General features: G+C 40.1%; 2 protein-coding genes across 2 annotated transcripts; both read right to left on the bottom strand.

Moving 5' to 3' along the window:
• Positions 1-12473: 12473 nt before the first annotated feature.
• On the bottom strand, positions 12474-17234 carry pdrg1 (p53 and DNA-damage regulated 1). The gene is made up of 5 exons (XM_046381819.1): positions 17090-17234; positions 15845-15920; positions 15560-15634; positions 15328-15408; positions 12474-13454 (listed from the first exon to the last, which is right to left on the bottom strand). Exons 1-5 carry the CDS (start codon positions 17171-17173, stop codon positions 13372-13374), a joined length of 399 nt encoding a protein of 132 aa, XP_046237775.1. The 5' UTR covers positions 17174-17234; the 3' UTR covers positions 12474-13371.
• Positions 17235-17795: 561 nt separating this feature from the next.
• LOC124055218 lies at positions 17796-20820 on the bottom strand. The gene is made up of 4 exons (XM_046381833.1): positions 20465-20820; positions 20086-20176; positions 19642-19709; positions 17796-19558 (listed from the first exon to the last, which is right to left on the bottom strand). The coding sequence occupies exons 1-4, from the start codon at positions 20578-20580 to the stop codon at positions 18238-18240; spliced, it is 1596 nt and encodes a 531-aa protein (XP_046237789.1). The 5' UTR covers positions 20581-20820; the 3' UTR covers positions 17796-18237.
• Between the last annotated feature and the right edge of the window lie 856 nt (positions 20821-21676).

Genomic DNA, 21676 nt, shown 5'->3' on the forward strand with positions numbered 1-21676 from the left:
TTTGTGTGTTCCTTCTCCTTCTCTGCAATTCTTTTGTGAAAACCATTGAAGGACTGTGGAATGCCTTGTATCTTCACTACCAGAAAGGAGGACACAACTCTGAAAAGTAAAGTAGCTGTCACCAGAAAAGGCTGAATGCAGGCTGAATTACGTTTTGATCTTACCAATCAGCGGTGGTCATTCTACCGTTTAGTATCACCTCAGCTGGCTTGGAACCTGGACTGGAGTGAAGCCAAAAAACAATTGGTGTCTAGAAACCGATAGCAGGAATAGCATAGAAAAGGGTAAGCATAGGTAAGAATAGAAAAACAAAAATATTTTAAAGGAAATAAAAGACCGTTTAGATTTAGAATCAGAATCAGAATTCCTTTATTTATCCCAGAGGGCAAATTCTTTGTTTTTACAGACATTGCGATTTGCAATTTTGAATTGCTGAACGAGCTCCTGTAGCCGATCAGCACATTGTGGAGAGGGTGAGAGGGAAAGTCCAGTATAGTCCTTATTTTGGACAACATCCTCCTCTCAGACACCACTGTCAGAGAGTCCAGTTCCTCTCCCACAACATGGCTGGCCTTCTTGATGATGCTGTTGAGTCTGTTAGTGTCCCTCACCCTCAGGCAGCTGCCCCAGCAGGCAACAATGTATGTGATGACACTGGACACCACCGACTCGTAGAACATCCTCAGCATCGTCCTGCAGATGTTGAAGGATCTCAGCCTCTCAACCTCTGGCCCCTTCTGTACATCGTGTCCACGTTCTTGCACCAGTCCAGTTGGTGATCCAGGTACACCCCTAAGTACTTGCACTCTACCACCACCTCCACAGTGGACCTGTTGATGTTGATAGGGGTCACTGGAGCCTTAGTCCTCCTCAGGTCCACCACCAGTTCCTTGGTCTTTGTCACATTGAGCTGTAGGTGGTTTTTCCCGCTCCATGTGACAAAGTTGTCCACTACCGTCCTGTACTCTCTCTTATAGAGAGTGATGACTGTGACCACTGCAGAGTCATCAGAAAATTTCTGAAGATGGCAGGTCTCTGTCCAGTGCTTGAAGTCTGTGGTGTAAATGGTGAAGAGGAAGGGAGAGAGGACGGTCCCCTGTGGAGCCCCGGTGTTGTTGATCACTCTGTCTGACAAGCAGCACTTTAGGCGTACATACTGCGGTCTGCCAGTCAGATAGTCTGCGATCCAGGACACCAGTGGGGCATCTACCTGTAAGGAAATTAAATGTCAAGGTAAATCAGGAAATGTTTTACAACAAAAGTATGTTTTAATAATGGACTTAAAGAAGATCGCAGACTTAGCAGGCCTGATTTCTTTGGACAGATCATTCTAGAGCCTCTGGACCCTGAGTAATAGTCCACAGGATACCCAGAAGCACCACAATGACCTGGCTGTTCAGTAACGTGGCTGTTCATTTCCCTGAACTGGCCTGCTGTTCCCCTTCTCTTTTTCAATCACACATTTGAGCTGATCTTTGTAATAACATCATTCATTTATGATGCAGTACCAATGAAGTTAAAAGGACCATTGCTTTGTGTGGACAGTGAACAGGAGTTTCTGTCCTGCTTGCAGCCTGTGTCTGTGCTTGGACTCCACAGGAAGATTTATAATTAAAGACTTTCTGTCCTGAACCATAGCGGCAAGATAAATCCCCCATGAAGTCCAGACACTGGTGGGAGTAGTTTTTGATGGCTTTGATGAGGAGTGATTCACAAAGCTCATGAATGTGTGAAGGTTGAGAGATGGAGAGGTTGTGTTGTGTTTTTACATACTTAAGAAGCACATAGTAAATAGGATCACAAACAGCTGTCATACTATTTCTTATAGATTATCAGTGTCTGCCTAGATTCCAGTTCCACTTCTAAACCAAAGTAAAAGCTTTGGAATCTAGCTGTTGGGTACTAAGCAAACTGCAGTTTGATCTTTTCTTTTTTAACACGAGCCTATATTAGCTTCAGAGCATGTCTATCAAATAAATTTACATACAGCAGCAACACACATACACATACCGGCAAGGATCCCAGAGGAAAACAGGTTTCACTTAAAAGCAGCTAATGCAAACTGAGCTACACAGCAGTATAAATACAACATGAAAAAAACTGTTACCAGCATCGAATGCACTAAGAATTGAAGGTTGATATTCACCCAGTTTACCTGACTGTCTCTCAGTATTACAACATTAGTCCCAGTCCCAGACTGTGCCCCAGACATGCAGGGTCAGCAGGCTAACCTATGAAATAAACTGCAAAACAACATAAGCCATGGTAAAACGTACAGCTTCCATGTTTTCAGTGGAAGGGGACATCTCAGTCATATTTCCTTTAAAAAATTAAATCAATCAACAGAGTCTTGACATCCTCGGATGGGAGTAGATGAAGACTTTTGTGCTGGTTCTTGCAGTCAACAACAGAGAGTGTGCTTTGTACTCGACCTCAAAGCAGTCAGAACTAAAATGGTTTGGGGCACACGAGGTTTCCAATTATGGCGGGGACATTTCTATCAACATTAAAGTCTATCCACTGGATCTTGACATCCTCATATGGTGGGACAAGATTGAGACCTTTGTATTGGTTCTTGAAGACATGTGCTTGTAAGCAAAATGCCTTACAAACAAGGGCATTATTGTAGAGCAGATTCTTTGCTGGTAGTGCTAGAGGGACGCTCACAGGCTCAGGTCTGGACCTCACTACTACTATTACTATCAAAATTACTATTGCTAATACTGTTACTGTCATTGTCAATATTCCATCCATCCATCCATCCATCCATTTTCTATACCGCTTGTCCGTCAGGGTCGCGGGGGAGCTGGAGCCTATGTCATTATTTCAATACTTGCTGTTGTTATCGCTGTTACTATGCATCATCTATGCATGCATCTATGTAAGCCCCCTGTCCCACCCACGAACTCAAGCGAGGCAGATGGTTGTCCACATTGAGCCGGGGTCTCCTCTGAGGTTTCTGCCTCCTAAAAGGCAGTTTTTCCTCACCACTGTCACCAAGTGCTTGCACATGGAGGTTTTGTTGGGTTTCTCTAAAAATCAAATGAAAGAGTTTGGTCTAGACCTGCTCTAACTGGAAATTGTCATGAGACAACCGTTGTGTTGATTTGACGCTATATAAATAAATAGAACTGAATCGAATACGCGAGCAAAATGCTCACAATGTAGAGCCCTGCATTATGATCAAACATGCACAAATCTAGTGTTGTTTTTCTCCTGTGTTTTTAGTGCTGAAAACTCCCAAATCTGCAGTCAGAAATCATGATAATAATTTACTGTGACAGGTGTGGTGGATTATCTTCATTACATCATTATCATTCCGTGAGCAGAACACTATCCCAGAACAACCGCACTGGTATCACAACACCATCTATCATGAACACTTGAGGTTGTGGCTCCTTCGCCAAGTTCAAGAGTCAAGACAGAGTAAAAGAGGTGAGCAAAAGGGCCGTTATAAATCTCTGAGTTTGTAATAAATGTTATTATTGTTCTTTCAAAATACACAGATGTCAATCAGTTAGTATATTGTGTATTTTCAATCCACACATTGATCAAAACACCAAAAGCCTGTGCTTTAGGGCAAGTATTTGTTCTCACAATCACATTAAATGTGTGCCAGCACTGAGGTGAAAATAACATGTTTGTAACAGAAATGATGACTTCTGTCCTTCCTTCCCTACCTGTTTGTCATGCAATAAGGTTACAGAAAGGTAACTTTAGACAACTAAAATTGCGGTAATTATAGGGATTCTGAATCATTTTCTTTGGCTTTAGGGGCCTTCCACACCAACATCACTAACTATTAAAATTAGCAATGTTAGCATCCATGCTGTTTTGGCGTTGACTCGGCCATTTGAGTTAGAAGGATTTTTTTTTTTTTAAATGATGTATTGTAGTTTAACTTTTGTATAGCTTGTTGTGTGTATTGCTGCTGCACTGCAATTTCCCAGCCTGAGATCAATAAAGTATATCTGTCTATCTAGTTTAGGGTTGTCAAATGATATAAAAACAAAAATCAAATTAATTATGTGCTGTAATCAAATAATTGAAATTAATCGCATTTGCCTTAAGGTGATATGTCAGGCTTGAACTACTCCAAAGGTACAAAAATTCCTTACTGCAGAAACTGCAGAGAACGATGCTCTGCAGTTCCACCTGTGTGTTTTTTAAATGTAAATGTTTCATTCATGGGACCAAGCAGCATGTTCTTGTCTGCTTCCATCGTGTTACAAAGCCACTGTGGCCAAAACAGGTCAAAGGGCACCGGGATGCGATCAACAGTTAGTGTGTTTACCTGCACTTAAAGCTGTGTTAATCAATACTTTTATTAAGACTGTCAGTCATTTAAAAGTTTTAAAATCCCTAGTTTATTGCAAATTTATCCCAAAGTGATTGCAAAGTTTTTTACAAAGTGTGCCTTAAGGGGAATCTTTAGTGCTCTCATCAACATGGGAGTGGACAGATATGGCATCTTTATGCAAACGTGTTTAAATTTGGAATACCGAAATCCATTAACACAAAACAACGTATCTCAATCCACCAAACAACAGACATGTGCGTCGGTATCAAATTGGGAATGAAAAAAAGGATTATACAAAACAAAACAAACAATAAAGTGAGAATGAAACAGTGAAAAGGGAAAATAAGAAAGAAAATTGCAGAGGTAGGACTCTTAGATACAGCAGGATGGTTGTATTTCTTTGTTGCATGTAAAGCAGGCGAGCTTGCTGTGTACGACAGCTCCTGGGGAACGTCCCCCATGCCAAAAGTGGGCTCTGCATTGAAGCGCTCCATACATTTCTCAATAGTCCTCCTCTTCATGAATTTCAGAACTTTTCTCTTCTGACAAGTTCAGTTATGTGCCTGCAATAATAGAGGATAATTTCAGTACAGTGCAAACACCCCATAACAATGAATCAACCGGAGCAGATTGCACCAGTTCTAACCAAAACCAAACCACAAAGCTGTTGCACAAAGGAGCATGAGTGTGAGCATGTAGCTATATTTACAGAAATGGACAGAGTTTTAATGTGGAGGGACAGAATTTTGGGGAATAAAAAAAAAATGCCACTACAACCACAGCTCTCATGTTCTTTCACACACACACTTTGATACTAGTGTGATACCAATACCTTATACAAAAGTGTCTGTTTTGGACATGCTTTTGCCACAAAAGTGGTGAATCCTTATCTCATGGTATCAGTTTTTCCTCAGAGCAATGGTGCATTTCACTGTATACATTGTTGAGGGATGCAAGTCTTCTTGCTTTTCATTTCAGTGTCATGTGTGCTTCCCAAAACCGAAGCAGCAGACAGTAGGAGCCAGAAGCTTAATTGCTGGACAAAATCCAGCAGTTAAACTTGATGAAATAGCGAGGAAGAAAAGATGCCACTTTTACGTTAGCCATGACTGGAGGCATTACATCTCAGATTGTCCACCTTTTCCATCCTCGTGAATGTGATCTATCTGGAACATCTTGAGGAAATCTTCCCAAATTTAGCACAAATATCCATTTTGATGGATTGACAAAAAATTTTAGCCATAACTTAAATGCATATGCAGAGGGGCAGATTGTGTCCATATTTCACATTTGGTCTCATGCTGAATTGGTGACACTAATCTTGTCTCCACCTTGAAGCTGTGCTGATTGTTTAGATCTTCTGTCCTGCTGGCTGAAGATGTGTGTGAAGCAGCCACGTTTTAGAATCTGTAGCTTCTTTGCAGAAACATCCATATTTAAGCCATTGTGGTTCACCACAAGCTCATTGGCTTGGATGATACTGAGCTTCAGGTGACTGTTGTTTCACCATGTGATGAAGCTCTGCAAAAGTGGGGGTTGTGTGGTTTTAGCTAGCTATTGCTAGCAGTGTCTTGATAAGATAAGATAAACTTTAATTAGACCCACAGTTGGGAAATTCTTGTTTTTTTTATGATAAGATTAAATGTAGTATACCAGTTATTACAAGTGACATCCAACGAAAACTCAAACTGACATTATTTAAAGTAACCAGGTTACTACAGTGCATGTAAATGTATTCTTCCATTTCCCGTGGGGCCTGTTTTCTCCCAACAACTTGATTACTTTTGTGCTTGTAAAACTATTCGCAGAGGAAAAATGAACACTGCTAAAATAGGCTGGGACTGCAGCACCATGTTCAGAGGATCACTGAGACGTTTTAGATTACATTAAGTTTTTTTTTTGGTCATGGGTTAGATTGTTTTTAAATTTATAATTTACAGGAAAGTTTGAGTTTATTGCTACAGTTATTTGACATGGTTGTCAGCAAATTTCATTTAGTCTGTATCCTGTGAGACTAAAAGGGTCACTGGTGGGTCCACAGACCTTGAACTTGAAGACCTTGAAGTTTGCTCTGAGAAGAGCTGCTCTTTCCTACACAGACAGCTCCTGAGGGAAGGAAATGGTGAAATCAATAGACCTCACTCTGTCTTGTGTATTTCTCTCAAATTTGTTCTGGTTATTAGCTTGTTTTAACTGCAAGCGTCTCTGTTATGTTAATTGGTGCTGTTTGAACGACTGATGGTTAGATTTCACGAGCCATTGCTTGTTTTACATTTTCACAAAATCACCATGCAGTTTTTGGTGTACCAGAAGATATATAACCAAGTTATTATTCATTCCATCCAAAAAGTCAGCATTTCTGAGTTACGGTGGTGCAAATCATTGCTGCTGGCATGAGTTAAAACAATTTATGTTACAATAAAGATTTAAACCAAACTCTGTGACACACAGTGGTGCCACAGCCTGTGAGATGAAGTAATCACTGCAGCAGTCACATAACTCTGCACACAGCTCTCAAATTACGTTTGATTTTGGAAATCCAACCCAGCTGTGGTATTTTGAAAACAAGCTTCTGACTGTTGGAAAGGCAACAGCAGAGGGACAATGCTGCATTACACTGTACTGAGAACCCCGACCCCAGACACTGAAAGGTACCACGGAACTGTCACATAAGTCAAAACTCCAAATCGGAAACTCGGGCAACATCCTCCAAGCCTGATTTCACCAACATAACAACGCATACCACAGTGAACCGTTTCCTCTTCATTGGTGTCCTGGTGAAACCATGCGATAACATCTCTGTGACATTTTTATCCAGTTGATTTATGCTTGATAGACAAGTTGCTTGTGAAGTTCAGAGACATCTGTTTGCTGTGGGTGTCCATGTTTTCCAGAGGAGTCGCACTGGGACACGTTGCAGAACTATCGACTTCCAACTTGCAATGGATTGCAGGCTTAGGATCAGGCTAGCTGGGAGGTCTGAGGCAGGCTAGAGGTGCCCAAAATGAAACCTGATGCAAGATACAGTCATGTGTGCTCGTTGACTCCACTGAGACACGTTAATGCTGTCCTGCTACGCTTCAAAGCAAAGGTGTCTGTGGCTGTTCAGAACAAACAGCTATGACACCTGACAGTGCAAAGAGGGTCAAGATGCAGGAGTCATTCAAAAGGGAATAACAGCTCACTGATTTAATGGCGATGCCAAATCAGAGACGTTCTCAGTAGATCTGGTGACTTTTAAGACCCCTTTGGTGATGACTTTTTAAGTATGTGACGCATCTAGGAACTTATTGGTGGAATCTGACCTTGAAGAGAGTTGCCAGTATATTCCACTGAATTGTTCTCATGTGACTGTGGCTGTCCAAACTGTGTGCAGAGAAAACGCAGCAACACGCAGTACCTAACGTCCTTTGGTTTTCCTCAAGATAATTTAACTTGACCATTTTATTTATTTATTTATTTTTCTCAATATATTCAATTGTTTTGCTGCTTGTATAAAGTACATGATCCAATGACGCTGTTGGGCAACCATACTGGGTAAGAGCCCAGTATTGAAGATAGAGAAGATGACTAGTTTATAGGCAGGATCCTAACATAGTGTCAGTGAAACATTTGTCAATGGATTCAGCAATTCGGGCTGTAGGTGTGTGCAAGCAATGCGTGCTGTTGTGACACTGCACTACACAGGCACAGAGGAGCAGTGTGTAACTGTGCAGCCAACTTAGATCTGATCAGTTGTATTTCTTCCTGGAGGACATGTCATATTTGGCTGTGCTGTCAGTTCCATCAATTACTGTCACTGCCTTAAAGGAGCTTCTAGTAAATTTCTGTACAGTAGGACTCACACATCAGGTTTTTGATCTATAGATGAAGTTGTTAAGACTGTCCTGATATTCTGTTACAGGTTGACAGTGTTTACGTTACAGTGTGTGTCTACCTGCAGGACACATTCTGTTCTTCACAGGTAATACCTTCCACATGGAGTGAGGTCATATTCAGAACCCCAGTGTGCTATATTTTTGCCCTTATGTAGTTCACTGAGATACGACTGAAATTTTTGCCATATATCAGTTTCTGTTTTTCATATCAACTCAGTATTTTTGTTTAGGTGTAAAAAAAATTTCTTCAAACGATGCGTATGTTCTCAAAATTGTACAGAAATGACTCTGGATTTCACATGGTTATAATCAGGTTTATCTCTAATGGGACATTTTCTAAGTTGAAATATGAGAAAATTATGAATTCTGTGGATGACAGGCCTTGTTTGCCTTCATCTAAAATCATACAGGGATCCAAAGAAATTTCGGCTAAGTCTAAAGGAACCCCATCAGGCACAGAGGCAGTCCTACATTTGCTACGAATTGCTGTTTGTACAGGAAACATCTGAACATCTGGTCTGAAATGATGAAAAAAAAGAACAAAAAAAAAAAAACAAATAACAGTGGGATCTTCCTGGGATCTTATTTGTAGTTATAAGAAATAGAAAATGAAAATCAAACCAGTTTTTAAATTTCACTCATCTCTATGTCAGCATAAAAATTATTTTTTTTTATGGTTGTCATTTTTTTTTTCTAAAAAATGGATATCAACTTCATTTCTGTTTTTTAAATAAAAGTTTCTGAAAATAAACTATGTGTTGATTCTTTGTATGGTATTAATGATGCAATGGGTAAGATAAAATGAATGAATCATCTGCCATGAATGGGGCAGCCGTGTCCTAGAGGTTGGAGAAGCGGCTTGTGATCGGAGGGTCACCGGTTCGATTCCCCCACCGGACGGGCAGGAAAAATTTGGGTGTGGTGGATTACACATTAGCCAGCTGATGTGCCCTTGAGCAAGGCACTTAACCCCCCAGTATGCTCCTGCGTGTGTTTCACTGCATGTAATTTGCTGGGTGTTGCATGTGTGTGTTCAACTAAGGATGGGATAAATGCAATAGTCAAATTCAGTATGTGTGTATGTAAAAATATATATATATACTGCCAATAAAGTTGATTCTTCTTCTCTTTGTTTATTGAAGAAAATCATTGGAAATGACGAAATTAGATCAGATTACACAGTAAAACAAGTCAAATTTGATGCTTGATATGAAAAATAAACAGAATTAAAAAAATAAACAGAAGTTATATGAGGAGATGATGCACTTTGTGTAGGATTGTATTTGGGAAAACTATTCAGACGATTATTGGACTATATAATCACAGGAGGTGTATGAATTTAGAGAAATATATCTATACTTTATCATCAGCAGTGTGAGATTTTGCATGTTTAAATATGCCGTGTAAAAGTTTAGACAGACAGTACAAGTATCAGGTGTTCCCTAACTGTCTTGTTCGTGCAGGAAGTGTTGTAATACACAGCCTTCACTGTCCTGTAATTTAACTTGGTACAGGACATGTAGTTAGTCTAAATATGTTGGAAACTGCCAAAAAGGACAGAAGGTTTATCTGAAATGGAACCTAAAGGCAGCAAAGGGGATGACTAAGAATGTAGTAAACAGGGGGAGAGTTACATGTAACACCAGCAGTGTGGTTTTATCACAGCTGTCAGAGCACTGCTGGGTTGCCAGAGAATGAGAAGGATCTACAGGTAACACTGGCTGGCAGACAAGAAGCTCATCAGATAGACAAGTCATTTGATGTAAATCAGATTCTTGTTAGTTCCTATGTGAAACTCCAGTGTATCAGATAGGTGTCTAACAGTGCTGAGCACCACAAACAGAATTCACCTCCACCTGAGACTGTGGCAGAATAGGGATGTGTATTGTTTCAGTGCTTTTCTTCAACACCTCATGATGAAATCCTTTTTTTAAATCCATGTAACAAAACATGATAAAAAAAAGTTAACAAATGTTTGACCAGGCAGGCAGTATAAATACAGTCTCAAGTCGGTAGAACTGTGATTTAAAGCTGCACTAATATGGAGCCAAATCAGGGCCAAAAGTTTCATCAATTTGAAAGATTTGAACTTGAAAGTTAAAATTTAAATTTTGAACTTTGAAAACTATAACATTGTACTCAAACTAAAAATAAGTGTAGGAAAATTTTGTTCCCATTTAAAAATTTTAATAATTTTAATAATATTATCAAACATTTAACATAATAAAAATGAACTGGTGTATAATCACCTTATACTAAGAATAATTGTATTTCTGCCACCTTAGAACAAACCTATCTAAAGGGACCAGGTGCTCACCTCCTTGTTTAACCACCATGATTCCACAGCAGGCCAGGAAAGACAAACTGGTGAGGGCCTTTCATGTTTTTCACATTTTAGTGGCCACTGTACGGGAGGGTGAGACAAGCAGTGCTCAGTTGGTTGCAATCTGCAAACACACCATTAGATGTCACTATATCCTACACACTGGACCTTTAATTCTTTTTTTCTTTTTTTTGGGCCACCTAAGGGGCTTTGTTCCATAACAAGCTGAAAGTCACACTTCTTAATACATAGCTGATAAATGCTCCATTGTGTTTGCCAGCCAGTTGCTAACTTTGTCAGTTGTTTGGTGCCAGGCAGGCAGTATACTGTAGGTTTATAGAGCTCTTTTACTAAAAAAAAAAGACTGAACCCTAACTATCACTGCACCTAATAGTAATAAAAATCATTACTATCCCTTATCAGTGTGTAGTTATTTGGTTTTCGGAGAAAGAGCTCTGGACACATACACAATTAGTGACTATCTGGTGAACATAATGGACCATTTAGCTGCTAAAGAACCAGACGTTTCTCAGAAATTGGTAGAGATCAATAACAGAGCTAAAATCGATTCAGTATCAGACATTTATTCATCTCCAGCTGAATGATAATGTTACACTGTAACAGCTGGATGTGTTGAGCCTCTGTTTACTAATAACTAACCATATTAACTTAAAAGGTGATCTCGCTCGGTAATGCAGTTTTCAAAACTTGTTTGTGGCCAAAGAAATCAGTTATTACTGCACGTTTCAAGAGTAGAGCAGTGTGAATCAAGCAGATGTCAAACTTCCAAAACTTGACAGCTGGACACATATTTCTGTCAGTACCCAAAAAGTACGGAGGTTCAGTAATTGGCCCTATAGGCAGATGTCTCAGATAGCACTAAGTGTGAGTGGAAAATATGTGTTTGGCTTATATGTGTGGATCAGCCCTTTACCTGAAATGCTGAGACCGAGTAAAGAAAAAAAAAGAACACCTGAGAATAGAAGGTGGAACTAAACTTCTCACTTTATGCACCGCCCAAGTTAACTGACTTTCAGCTACTTCTGTCCTACTCATGGAACTGGACCTTTTACTCATTTCCTCACAGTATGAATTTGTGTTTAGCTCTGCAGCAGTGCATGTTCTAAGGTTTCTGCACTCATAAACAGCTAATGACATAGTGGAAATCATTACTCCAGCTCTGCAGATTGAGCTGACATGGCAATGACAGCTAAATTAGATCTTTTCTCCAGAAAGCTATTAAACAATTCAGTTTCCCAGCAGGAAGGAGACACAGCCACACTTGCACACACTGCTAACATGCCAAGAAAAACTCAGAACCTCTCAATGCGGGTACATTTTGTACTTATGTAATCTGTAGAACATAAATTTAAATTCTGACTCAAGGGCATCTGTTGGAAATGTTCATTATAGATCTTAATGATGCAGTTGTACCAGCATTATCACTGCTTTTTTGGCACACATCCTATTGCCTGGTCATCAAACTGTCAATACAGACAGAGGCATATTTGGCCTTTGCTACACAACCACTTCACACTGTCAAACCCACTATATTTTATGGATTTATTGTCATTCCTCTCGGACTTGAATAATGTAGCACTTGTAGTCTAGTCGAGTCACACAACATGGTTCTATAATCAATCATCGGTCCAGAATATCTTCACTTGTAGTTTCACAGGTGGAAGACAAATGCGTGTCACTGCGTTTTGTTTGGTATAATTACCGAAGATATGAATCTATCAGCAGGTTCCCATCCTTTGACTCACAGATTCATCACTCAAAGTAGATTCCACGGCTGACAGCAGTGGCACGCAACCCAAGTCTAAGAAGTGTGTGCCAATACTACTCCTCTACAGCCACTCACAATCATACCTTCTATGTGACTGTTGTCTCTCCTTTTCTCCCACTGCCTGAGGCTATTCATGTCTTCTCATGCTTCTATGGCATGTCAAGTAAAGAAATTACACCATAATACACCTATATTTACAGTTGTTTATCATTTACATTATGACTAAGGATGAAAGGTATGTCTTTTTCAAAGAAAAAAACAAAACCGGAAACAAAAACACATACCGAATGCATGGTGTAACTGTGTCTTCTCACAGAACAAAAAATACTAATAACATAAAATAATAAAAATATTAAATGAATTTATTCAGAGCAGAGATAATATGGTAAATAAAGTGAGAGGACAAAAATCTGATCAGACAAAAGTTACTATATGAAAACACAGTGGACATCTCCATAGTTAAGCATTTTGTTTAACTTTCAGAAACTTATCCGTGGTGAATATCACACATGTTGTTACAAAGCTGTGCTACATGCATACCAGGGGATTTGAAGACTGGCAGCAAGGCTGTAAAAGCAGACCGAAGCAAGACTTCTTTCCTTCTGCTGTGGAACTGAACTGCACTGCCACCTTGTGGTCAGACTACATATTCACCACAGTTCCCACTCCATTTGGGGAGGTCATGTCAAACTGTCCAAACCCACACAGCAATGGGCCTTTCTATTCCAATCAGACAGATCGTAAACAAGCCAAGGGGTCAGACAAACTTACTTGGAAGAAAAAAAGAAACCAAATGGTAAAATTATTTGGTCTTAAATGTGTTTCCTGTGAATTTACATATGTTTGACAGGAATACAATGTTTGACAAGAATTTAAGAAATGTTCTAAATACAGGTTATCAAGACATCAGTTACATCAATTTTATCGATCATCCAGTAGGCTTTAGAGTCATCAGCTCATCCAGTGGAGAACACTTCATAGTGCCGTCTGTACAGCTGACAGTCGTAGGTTGCAGCTGGGAAACATGTTGTCATTGTCCTTATACGCCCTCAGACATATTCAGCAGTTCACACATTTGATGTCATCTCTTTAGAAGGCTGTTAATGGCCTTGACTTCATCAGAGGACAGAGGAGAAAGATTGTAGCCTCTCAGCTCAGGTTTTCCTGCCAAAAATAAAAGATGCATCATATTCACCTCTCAGAAGACTGCTGGATATTCAGTGCGTTTGTACTCACAGACCTGTTCAGTCCTACTGCCTGAAGTTCTAAGGACACAGCATGGGATCACACAAAATGTTTCCACTTTCATTGGATTTTTTTCTTTTTCCAACAATAACATGAAGAATTTTCCCTTTTTTACCAAAGGAACAAGCAAGTTGCAACCCCTCCCTGTTTGTTTCTACATGTTCGCAGCTATCTTACTGAAGACTGGACTCAGTTCCCACTCCGTCTTCCAACAACTGAACCACTGGGAGACATTAAGAGTTTAACACAAGGTCTATCAGATGTTTATGAAAGTCTTTTTTCTGTACAAACATAAGTTACTGGAGATTAGATACACTTTAAGGGTAGACTGTAGACATATTTCAGACATGATGACAGTGAATAAGTTTAAAAGACAAAAGTTTTTAGTTTCAGAAATGTTAAACTTTTGGCAACATTTATTGACATATTAGTTGCTGTTAGGGATGAGCAATCTGATAATAAACATTGACTTCAGCTACGTGGACTGCCCAGGTATATTAACAACCATCAAAGTATATCCGGTGACCTATTTTATTTTTCATTAATTTTTTTTAACCTATCCAAGAGAACAAAACCATCTGCTATTGAGCGGAAAGTCTCCCCTCACTCTACCTCTCCCATTTACAGACCCACAGAAACATGTCCCTCATATTAACACATTGAATGTCGTGCAAACTCCCCTGTTTAATGTAGGCCAACTCAGGCTATAGTGGGAAAATTTGCAGCCGGATGTGGCCAGTGTCATTCATTACCACATTTGGTCTGATGATTTTGACACAGAGCAGACAGAGTGAGAGAAGCAAAGCAGCGTAGGTACACTCTGGTAAGAGACCACATGTGGAAAGAGAGTTGGATTAAAATGGTAAAATAAGAACTATTCTATAAAGAATAGGTAAATAAAAGTTTTTTCATAATGCCCTTTAAATGATGTTGAATAGCTTTCCTGGTGATTTCATTACTGTGTGTTGGACAGATGTACGAGATTTACTTTAATGATTAAGGAAGTTGCAGTCCGTATTCCAAACAATTCACTGCGCACAGTAATGTTACTACAGAGAGTATCTTGGGACATTTTGGTCGCAAAACTTAAAGGAAACAGAGTTTTTCCTTTAGTTTCTGAAATAAACATTTCTCTGATGGAGCTCAGGATTTGTCAGGGGGGCAGATACTTTAGTCCAAACAATTTCACTTTATGTACCTGGACCTTTGGTTGTGTAGAAAAACACACAATTAATTAACATTAGATCCTGACCGATTCAGAGTGTCAAGAGATTTAACTACTCAGTGAAATGAAGCTGTTGTGCCTCGTATGGAAACACACACAGTATCTCTTTTAAAGGGGAGACGCTCCCACCGTTTTTCGCTGTAGGTCATATCATTAAAATTTCTTTATTAAAGATGTAGTATTTCACCCACTTGCATCCAATTTAGCTTTAATCAGTTTGATCATTTAACGGACTTGATGGGACAGAGTTTTGGGAGACGGTTGAGGCAGAAAGTCCACTGACCAAGCAACAGGTATCTGTCCCAAAGTGAAGACATTTAAGCAGGAACGCGCCAGGTGCCTAAAACCATCAAGTGTTTGTGTGCAGGCTAACCACAGTATAATTGGTCTTAAGTCTTAATATTAAAATCATCATCTCTTTATTACCTGCTCTTCACATGGACATGAGAATATCAATCTTTCCAAGTAACTCTCAGCAAGAGAACGAATAAGCAAATTCCTCAAAATGTCAAACTATTCCTTTAAAGCGGCATGTGGCCAGCTGAAGTGTCAAAATACTTTTCATACCTTCCATCTCATTGAGACGATTGACTTTTGCTTTCAGTCCTTTACGAAGGTCATTTATCTCCTTGTCCAGTTGCTCCTGGTCTACAGATGAGAAATAAAGATCAAAAGAGTTCAAGATGGTCTCATATGTAGCAACAATTTGTATACAGTAAATGCATTTAAATTCACAATGGAAATATGCCCAATATACTGGGCAGGATTGGGAAGATCGTTTTAACTTGAAATTTTTTACCTTTCTGAATCATCTCTCTCGTCTTCAATTTGGGAAATTTGATGAACATGTTTCCAAAGCAAACCTTCACTTTCCCTGCAAATGACACTGATGTTTAGTATTATCTGAAGAACAGTGACATCAACAACCAGTACTACAACTATAAACAGACTCATAGAACACCGAGCTATTGTTTTTATTGTGAAATCAGGGGGACAGGGATGTGCCCACGGTATTACTGTTTGAACATTTTAGCAAAGCTGCAGCAACTGTGAGAGAAACGTCCTTTCATAAAGGGCCACTCACCTGAATCTGACATTTCATTTTTCAGTGCGTTTAATGCCTCTCTGTTCCTGTTTCTCTTTGAGTCCAGGTTCACTATCTGAAACATTGAAAGAAAATATTAGTTCTCAACATTTATACCAAGCAACACCCATTTGCTTTTTCATTATGGAAATATGAAAAAGTGAAAAAAAAACAACAACAACAAAAAACACTAATATCAATTTCGATTTCCTGTCAACTGATGAGTAAAACATAAGCACTAATTACAAAGTAGTAGCATCTGAAATGTTTCCATTGTATGGGGTGACAGCCGGTTTATTTTACAAAGACACTTTCAGTTTATTCTCTTTATTGTCGAATGAACAAAGCTGCTCTAATGAAATGGTTTGGTAGCTTGTTTCATATCTATTAAACAATAGCCACAGAAGTCCTGGATCTGTCCATCCCTTTCAACCTACAGGTTGTAGGTCATTTATTTAGACTATAAAAATACATTTTTATGGTACATACTGTATGGTATATCACTGCAGTACTGAAAACGACATAGTGTACGTCAACTTTGAGGCTGTAGCGCTTGAGCAAAGTGCAGTTCACTGTATGGTGTATTAGGGACGGACAAATTATTAGAATCTGTTTCTATACATCTCAATCCGTTTTCGGATTAGCTTCAAACACAATCAGCTAACTCACTAACTTAACCTAACTTTTAAGCTTCCCTGGTTGGCTTGTGTGAAACAAGCTCCCGCTGTTCAAAGCAGTGACACTTCTTACTCATGAAACAGATGTCTGTTTCAGTGGTGGCCTTATTATAAGCAAAATGCATCTAACGCTGTACTGCTACAGGAGTAGGAGTAGTAGTAGTAGTAAGAGTAGTAGTGGTAGTGCTAGCGGCCTCAAATAAACATAAAATATCGAACTATTACACAGTCTTAATTAAAAATAAACGTTTTCGTTTAAATAAGTATTACCTTCGTTTACAACTTTTTACTATTCTGATGAATTGTTTGCATTGTATTTTACAATACTTATTTTTTCATGGTCAGTGTATTTAGTAATTTAAATGTCTTATCAGTCTCAACTTGGCGCTACCAAACCGTTCACCATTAGCGAATATAACCCGGCTGTGAACCACGAGTCCACAATTTAGCTAGTTAGCTTAGCTGCTAATATTCTCAATACAGTTCCGTTAGCTGATACATGAGTCCTCCCAGTTCGACCTGCTGTGCACATTAACAGCTCATTGTTACCATGTAAGTCTTTCCTTACCTGTTGCTTAGTGGTGAGAACATCTTCAGCTGCTTCCTCAACTTCTGTCAAATACTCCAATATACGCTGGGATACAGCATCCATGGTGGTGGTGTCGCTATAAAAATATGTCCGGTCTGAAACAAAGACTTGAAACAGAAAGGACCGCCAAGGAGCGACACAACAATAATTCATCACAAACAGCTCATACAAATGTGTGTTTCATCTTTTAATGTCGAAGCATTTATCTGGATTCATTAGAGTAAATACACATGCCACATCTAGTTATGGTTTTGGCAATTACTATGCAGCCCAAGCATAACATTATCGAAGGATGATGCACCAGCGAATCTACTAGACGGTATGCTGTCAGCCTACTTCATTTGCATCAAGTTCGTCGAACTATTGTTGTAACTACCATCCCTCTGTAAAGTATTTTATTAGAAAAATAAAAATGAAACAAACCCATTCACTTCAATTGAAGTTGGAACTGTTTTGACCCTTGTGACATCCAAATATGCCTTATTCAAGACAGACTGGTGCAATTTGTTTTATATTGGCCTTATAGACTAACAAAATGTAACGAGATGTTGTATGACTTTAGTCATTGTTCACAAATTTCAATGATTAGTGAAGGAACCAATGAGCTACAGAGGACAAGGCCCTGCATCACAAAGTTTCTACATTTTTTCCAGTGACTTTGAAGAATGACACCTCTCAGTTGTAACTGTTTGGAAAAGTTTAATCATTTTTATTGTACAGTTATTTTTGTTGGCAAACCAAAACAGAATCACTACTAAAACTGGTAGTGTGTTGAAAAACTCTGCATACAAATATACACATAATGTCCTGTGCTTACAAAGGCTTACTGGGTTGATTTTAAAATAAGTCTTGAATATCCATATCTGTATTATTTATATATGATCAGTGAGTCAATGTGAACATCCACTGTAGCTTTAGCTTATTGAACTGCAATAACAGCATGGGTTTAAAAATAAAGCTGTAACTGGAATTATCTGAGAACAAAGATATCTGGCAAAGTATAATCTAGCAATAAAAAAAATACATTTCCAATCTGTCTAAACTTAATGTCAAATATTCAACTACAGGAAAAATGCAGCAGCTGTAGCTGCGGCTTACAGAGTACACTTATAATACTCAAGTTGCTGTTATGTAACAAATTCAACCTGTTTTACTCTGTTTGGTCTGTTTATAGGGGCATTTTTGGACACGGGTAAATTGTCCATTATTGCAGTGACTGCATCTGGTTTTATTTCCTGTTCCTTGAGCTCAGCTGTTCTCCCCCGCTCAGCTCCTCCTCTCCTGCACTCAGAACCACTTGGTCTTTTCTCTGATGCACCTTGTTGTTTTTGTGTTCCACGTCTTCTCTGCTCTGAGACACTCCTCTTCCTAAACCCCCCTGTCCTGGACTCAAACACATCCCCCCATGCTCCCAAACAGTCCCTTCCAGCCCCAACACTGGAGTCTCTGGCAGTGGAATGAGGCTTTGTGTTAGCACCTTGAACAGGGTTGCGGATGTTACCTGAGGCTTGCATTCTCCTCAGGTGGCTCTTGGTCCTTGCAGGGCTGCTGCACCTTTGAGCTTGGGATCCAGAGGTCCTGTCTGAGGAGTGCGCTCGGCTCTCGCTGTAGCTCCTTTTTGGGAGCGTTACGGGCCCCCTGCGCTCCAGCATGGGACTGAGTCTGGACTGACGGGCGTGGCAGTGGGTTGAGCGGCAGCACGACTTGCTGCAGGTGGAGTAGCGGATACGGCAGAGGGTGCAGGCACAGCCGGAGAGCAGGGCGGAGTGACTGGCCAGAGAGGAGAGGAAGGTGAGGGGGAAGGCACGCTGACACTGGAGGATGCACTTTGGAGAGCTGAGACGTGACGAAGCTGCAGCAGGTGACCTGTGGCAGCTGGATACAACATCTGACAGCACTGACTTTCCTCTCTCTTCTTGGGAGGTCTGAATCTGGCGCCACTCCAGCTGCAGCAGCCTCTCCAGGTACCTTTCCAAAGGGACCACAGGCCTCGGTCGAGGGGCCCCCCGGCCCTCCATGTTGTAGAAGACGGCCAGCTGACTCAGGCTCCAGGAGTTAAAAGGTGGAGGGAGGAAGTCTGGAAAATCGAAACCTGCACGACTGCGTCCTCTAGGCCTTTGGCTGTGAGAGGAGCAGTCTTCAAACTTGATGACCTCTGGCCTCAGATCAAGCTGTGGAGGAACCCGACCAGAGGGCGACACAGGAAGTCTCTCTGACGCAGACAAGTCAGAGTCACTGTCGCTTTCTCCAAGGCCACTCAGGCTCCCCATTTCTGGGTTTGGAGACAGACGGTAGCAGGGAAAGGTTGGTGTGTGTCTGCTCTCCCTGGAACTTGTGTGCTTGTGTTCTCTGTGGCTGCAGTGCTGAGCAGCCTGCTGCACCTCTGGCTCCATCCTGTCCTCTGCTCGAGACAGTGGATGGGACTTTGTCTCTGCGCTTCCCTGAGGACTTGGAGCAAAAAGTGAACAATATATGTTTTGGCACCCAGCTGGCACAGAATTTCATGAAATTAGCACAAACAGCATTCTTACCTGTGTTGAGAAGTATTGCATTTGACTGAGGGTGTCTTAGGCTTGTGCTTTCTTCTGTGCTGCAGCCTCTGCGATAAATAAAATCATGATTAAGCTGGCACACATTTACCAATTATCACTAATAAACATTTAATTTTTCACACACTTCACATCAGGGTTGCAACTTTTTAACAGAGAGAAGCAAATGTCTGTGGAGTTCTTCTCAGCAAATTGTGGCATTACTGCTTAAAAAGGTCAAATATTAAAACAGTCGCCAAGACCGACCAATCAGTTAATCAGTACCTTCTCTGTTTTTTTATTATTATTATTGGTGAAACAGAAATTGTACTGCAATATAAAGCAAATACACCAGTACTAGCCTCTTTAGAAACACAAGAACGATTAAAACTTATTAAAAGACAAAAATAAAATGGTCATGGGGGCTCCATACTCTCCCACACTTACTTTCTCATTACTGTTTTCTTGACTTGGGATCATGTACTGTGTACTGTGCTGCAGTGGCTTCCTTTGTGACTGCCGCCTTCCCATTTTATTGCTTTAAAGGAAAAAGAGATTAAATATGAAACATATTTAATAACTAATAATAACCAGTGATCCAAATAACAATGCACAATAAAAACACAAATGAAATGAAACAAGAATATATCCGGAAATGTTCGGTGCCGACCTGACGGCTCTGTTATGCACACAAATGAAGCACAAATAGATTTAGACATCAAAGTGCGGACACACGAACGGCGCGCATCTCGCGACACAGCAGGCGCAACAGACACACGAGATCAGCGTGTCTCCACCTTTTCTTACTGAAAATCATACACAATACCTGGTCACGTTAGGCCTGTTGTTGCTCCACGACGCCTTCTTCTTCCATTCCCTCTCCCTGATGGAAACCCTCTCTTGGCATTGTTGTGGCACTCGCTCCTGCAGAATTGTGCCCATCCCAGCTTTACGGAAGCCACCAATGAAAAGGGCGAGTGGGCTGCTCACGCGAAACGTGATGGTGGGAGCATAATGAGTGGGGGGCCGAAATGTTCAGAATGCGCCCGTCTTGTGTAAAAAATCTGTTCTGTGTGATGGACAGTTCGGCTGCCGCCCAGCAGAGGGCAGTGCAGATCCATACAGTAGCGTCAGGATGTTCTCTACCTGTTCATGTTAAAGGGACGGGAGGACGAGCCCCGAGGAGGGCTGGGAGCATACGGAGATCAAATAATACCCTATAAATTAATATATTTATAGACACATTCTGTATTGTGTGCATTTGTTTATGTGCTTGTGCTTACAAAACACAGCTTACAAAACAAGTTAAATAAGGAGCAGAGGGCAATTGCAACACACCCAGTTCCTCCAATCACAAACAAGCTAGAAAAAGAAATAATATAAATATACGGATATGAAATAAACCCAATAAATAAATATTATTAAATATATTATAAACATAAATGTATTTATTTATTGGGTATTGGGAGATGTTTTTCACAAGACTACATTTATTTATCTCACAGGACTTTTATTTCATAATATTGCACTTATTTATTTCATGACACTTTTATAATGCCATGTTTACTTCATGGCTCTATTTATTTCCGTTTCTAATCTGCAGTTAAGGGGGCGTGATTATCTTCAGGCCAAAGCAAATGCACCAGATTGCAGAAACCATTGTACAGAGAGGATGGAAGATGTTAGCGGTGTCAGAGATAGCATGATGACCTTAGCTGCTGAAAGCTGACTTGTCAGGGGACACCATTTTGGCGTGCTCTGAAGAGCTGCTAGCTGCTAGCATGACTTGAAATATTTAGATTAAATGGTCTCTAATTAGTAGGAAAAGTTTAGAAAATAGCAAATAGTTACTGTAACATTAGTCCCCACTAAGGTTTATGTTTCAGTTTGTATAACAGAATGATTCAAGTTGTGGGATCTAGAGGTATTTGTAGATTGTATGAAAAAAAAACCCAACATATATGACATGCATACATACTGCTCACATTACTGCATCACAGTATTGGGTTTAAACTGCATCATGAAGTAAATCAAAGGT

Source organism: Scatophagus argus, chromosome 3 (genome assembly GCF_020382885.2).
Source record: "Scatophagus argus isolate fScaArg1 chromosome 3, fScaArg1.pri, whole genome shotgun sequence".
NCBI classification, from domain to species: Eukaryota; Metazoa; Chordata; class Actinopteri; family Scatophagidae; genus Scatophagus; species Scatophagus argus.

Excerpts from the sequence above, each read along its gene's own strand:
- LOC124055218 (XM_046381833.1), bottom strand. The coding sequence starts at position 20,580 with ATGGGCACAATTCTGCAGGAGCGAGTGCCACAACAATGCCAAGAGAGG. Across the intron at positions 20,177-20,464 it reads AACAGGCCTAACGTGACCAG|CAATAAAATGGGAAGGCGGC; the intron begins GTATTGTGTATG and ends TTTCCTTTAAAG. Across the intron at positions 19,559-19,641 it reads TGCAATACTTCTCAACACAG|TCCTCAGGGAAGCGCAGAGA; the intron begins GTAAGAATGCTG and ends TTTTGCTCCAAG.
- pdrg1 (XM_046381819.1), bottom strand. The coding sequence starts at position 17,173 with ATGGATGCTGTATCCCAGCGTATATTGGAGTATTTGACAGAAGTTGAG. Across the intron at positions 15,921-17,089 it reads TTCTCACCACTAAGCAACAG|ATAGTGAACCTGGACTCAAA; the intron begins GTAAGGAAAGAC and ends TCAATGTTTCAG. Across the intron at positions 13,455-15,327 it reads TCGTCTCAATGAGATGGAAG|GAAAACCTGAGCTGAGAGGC; the intron begins GTATGAAAAGTA and ends TATTTTTGGCAG.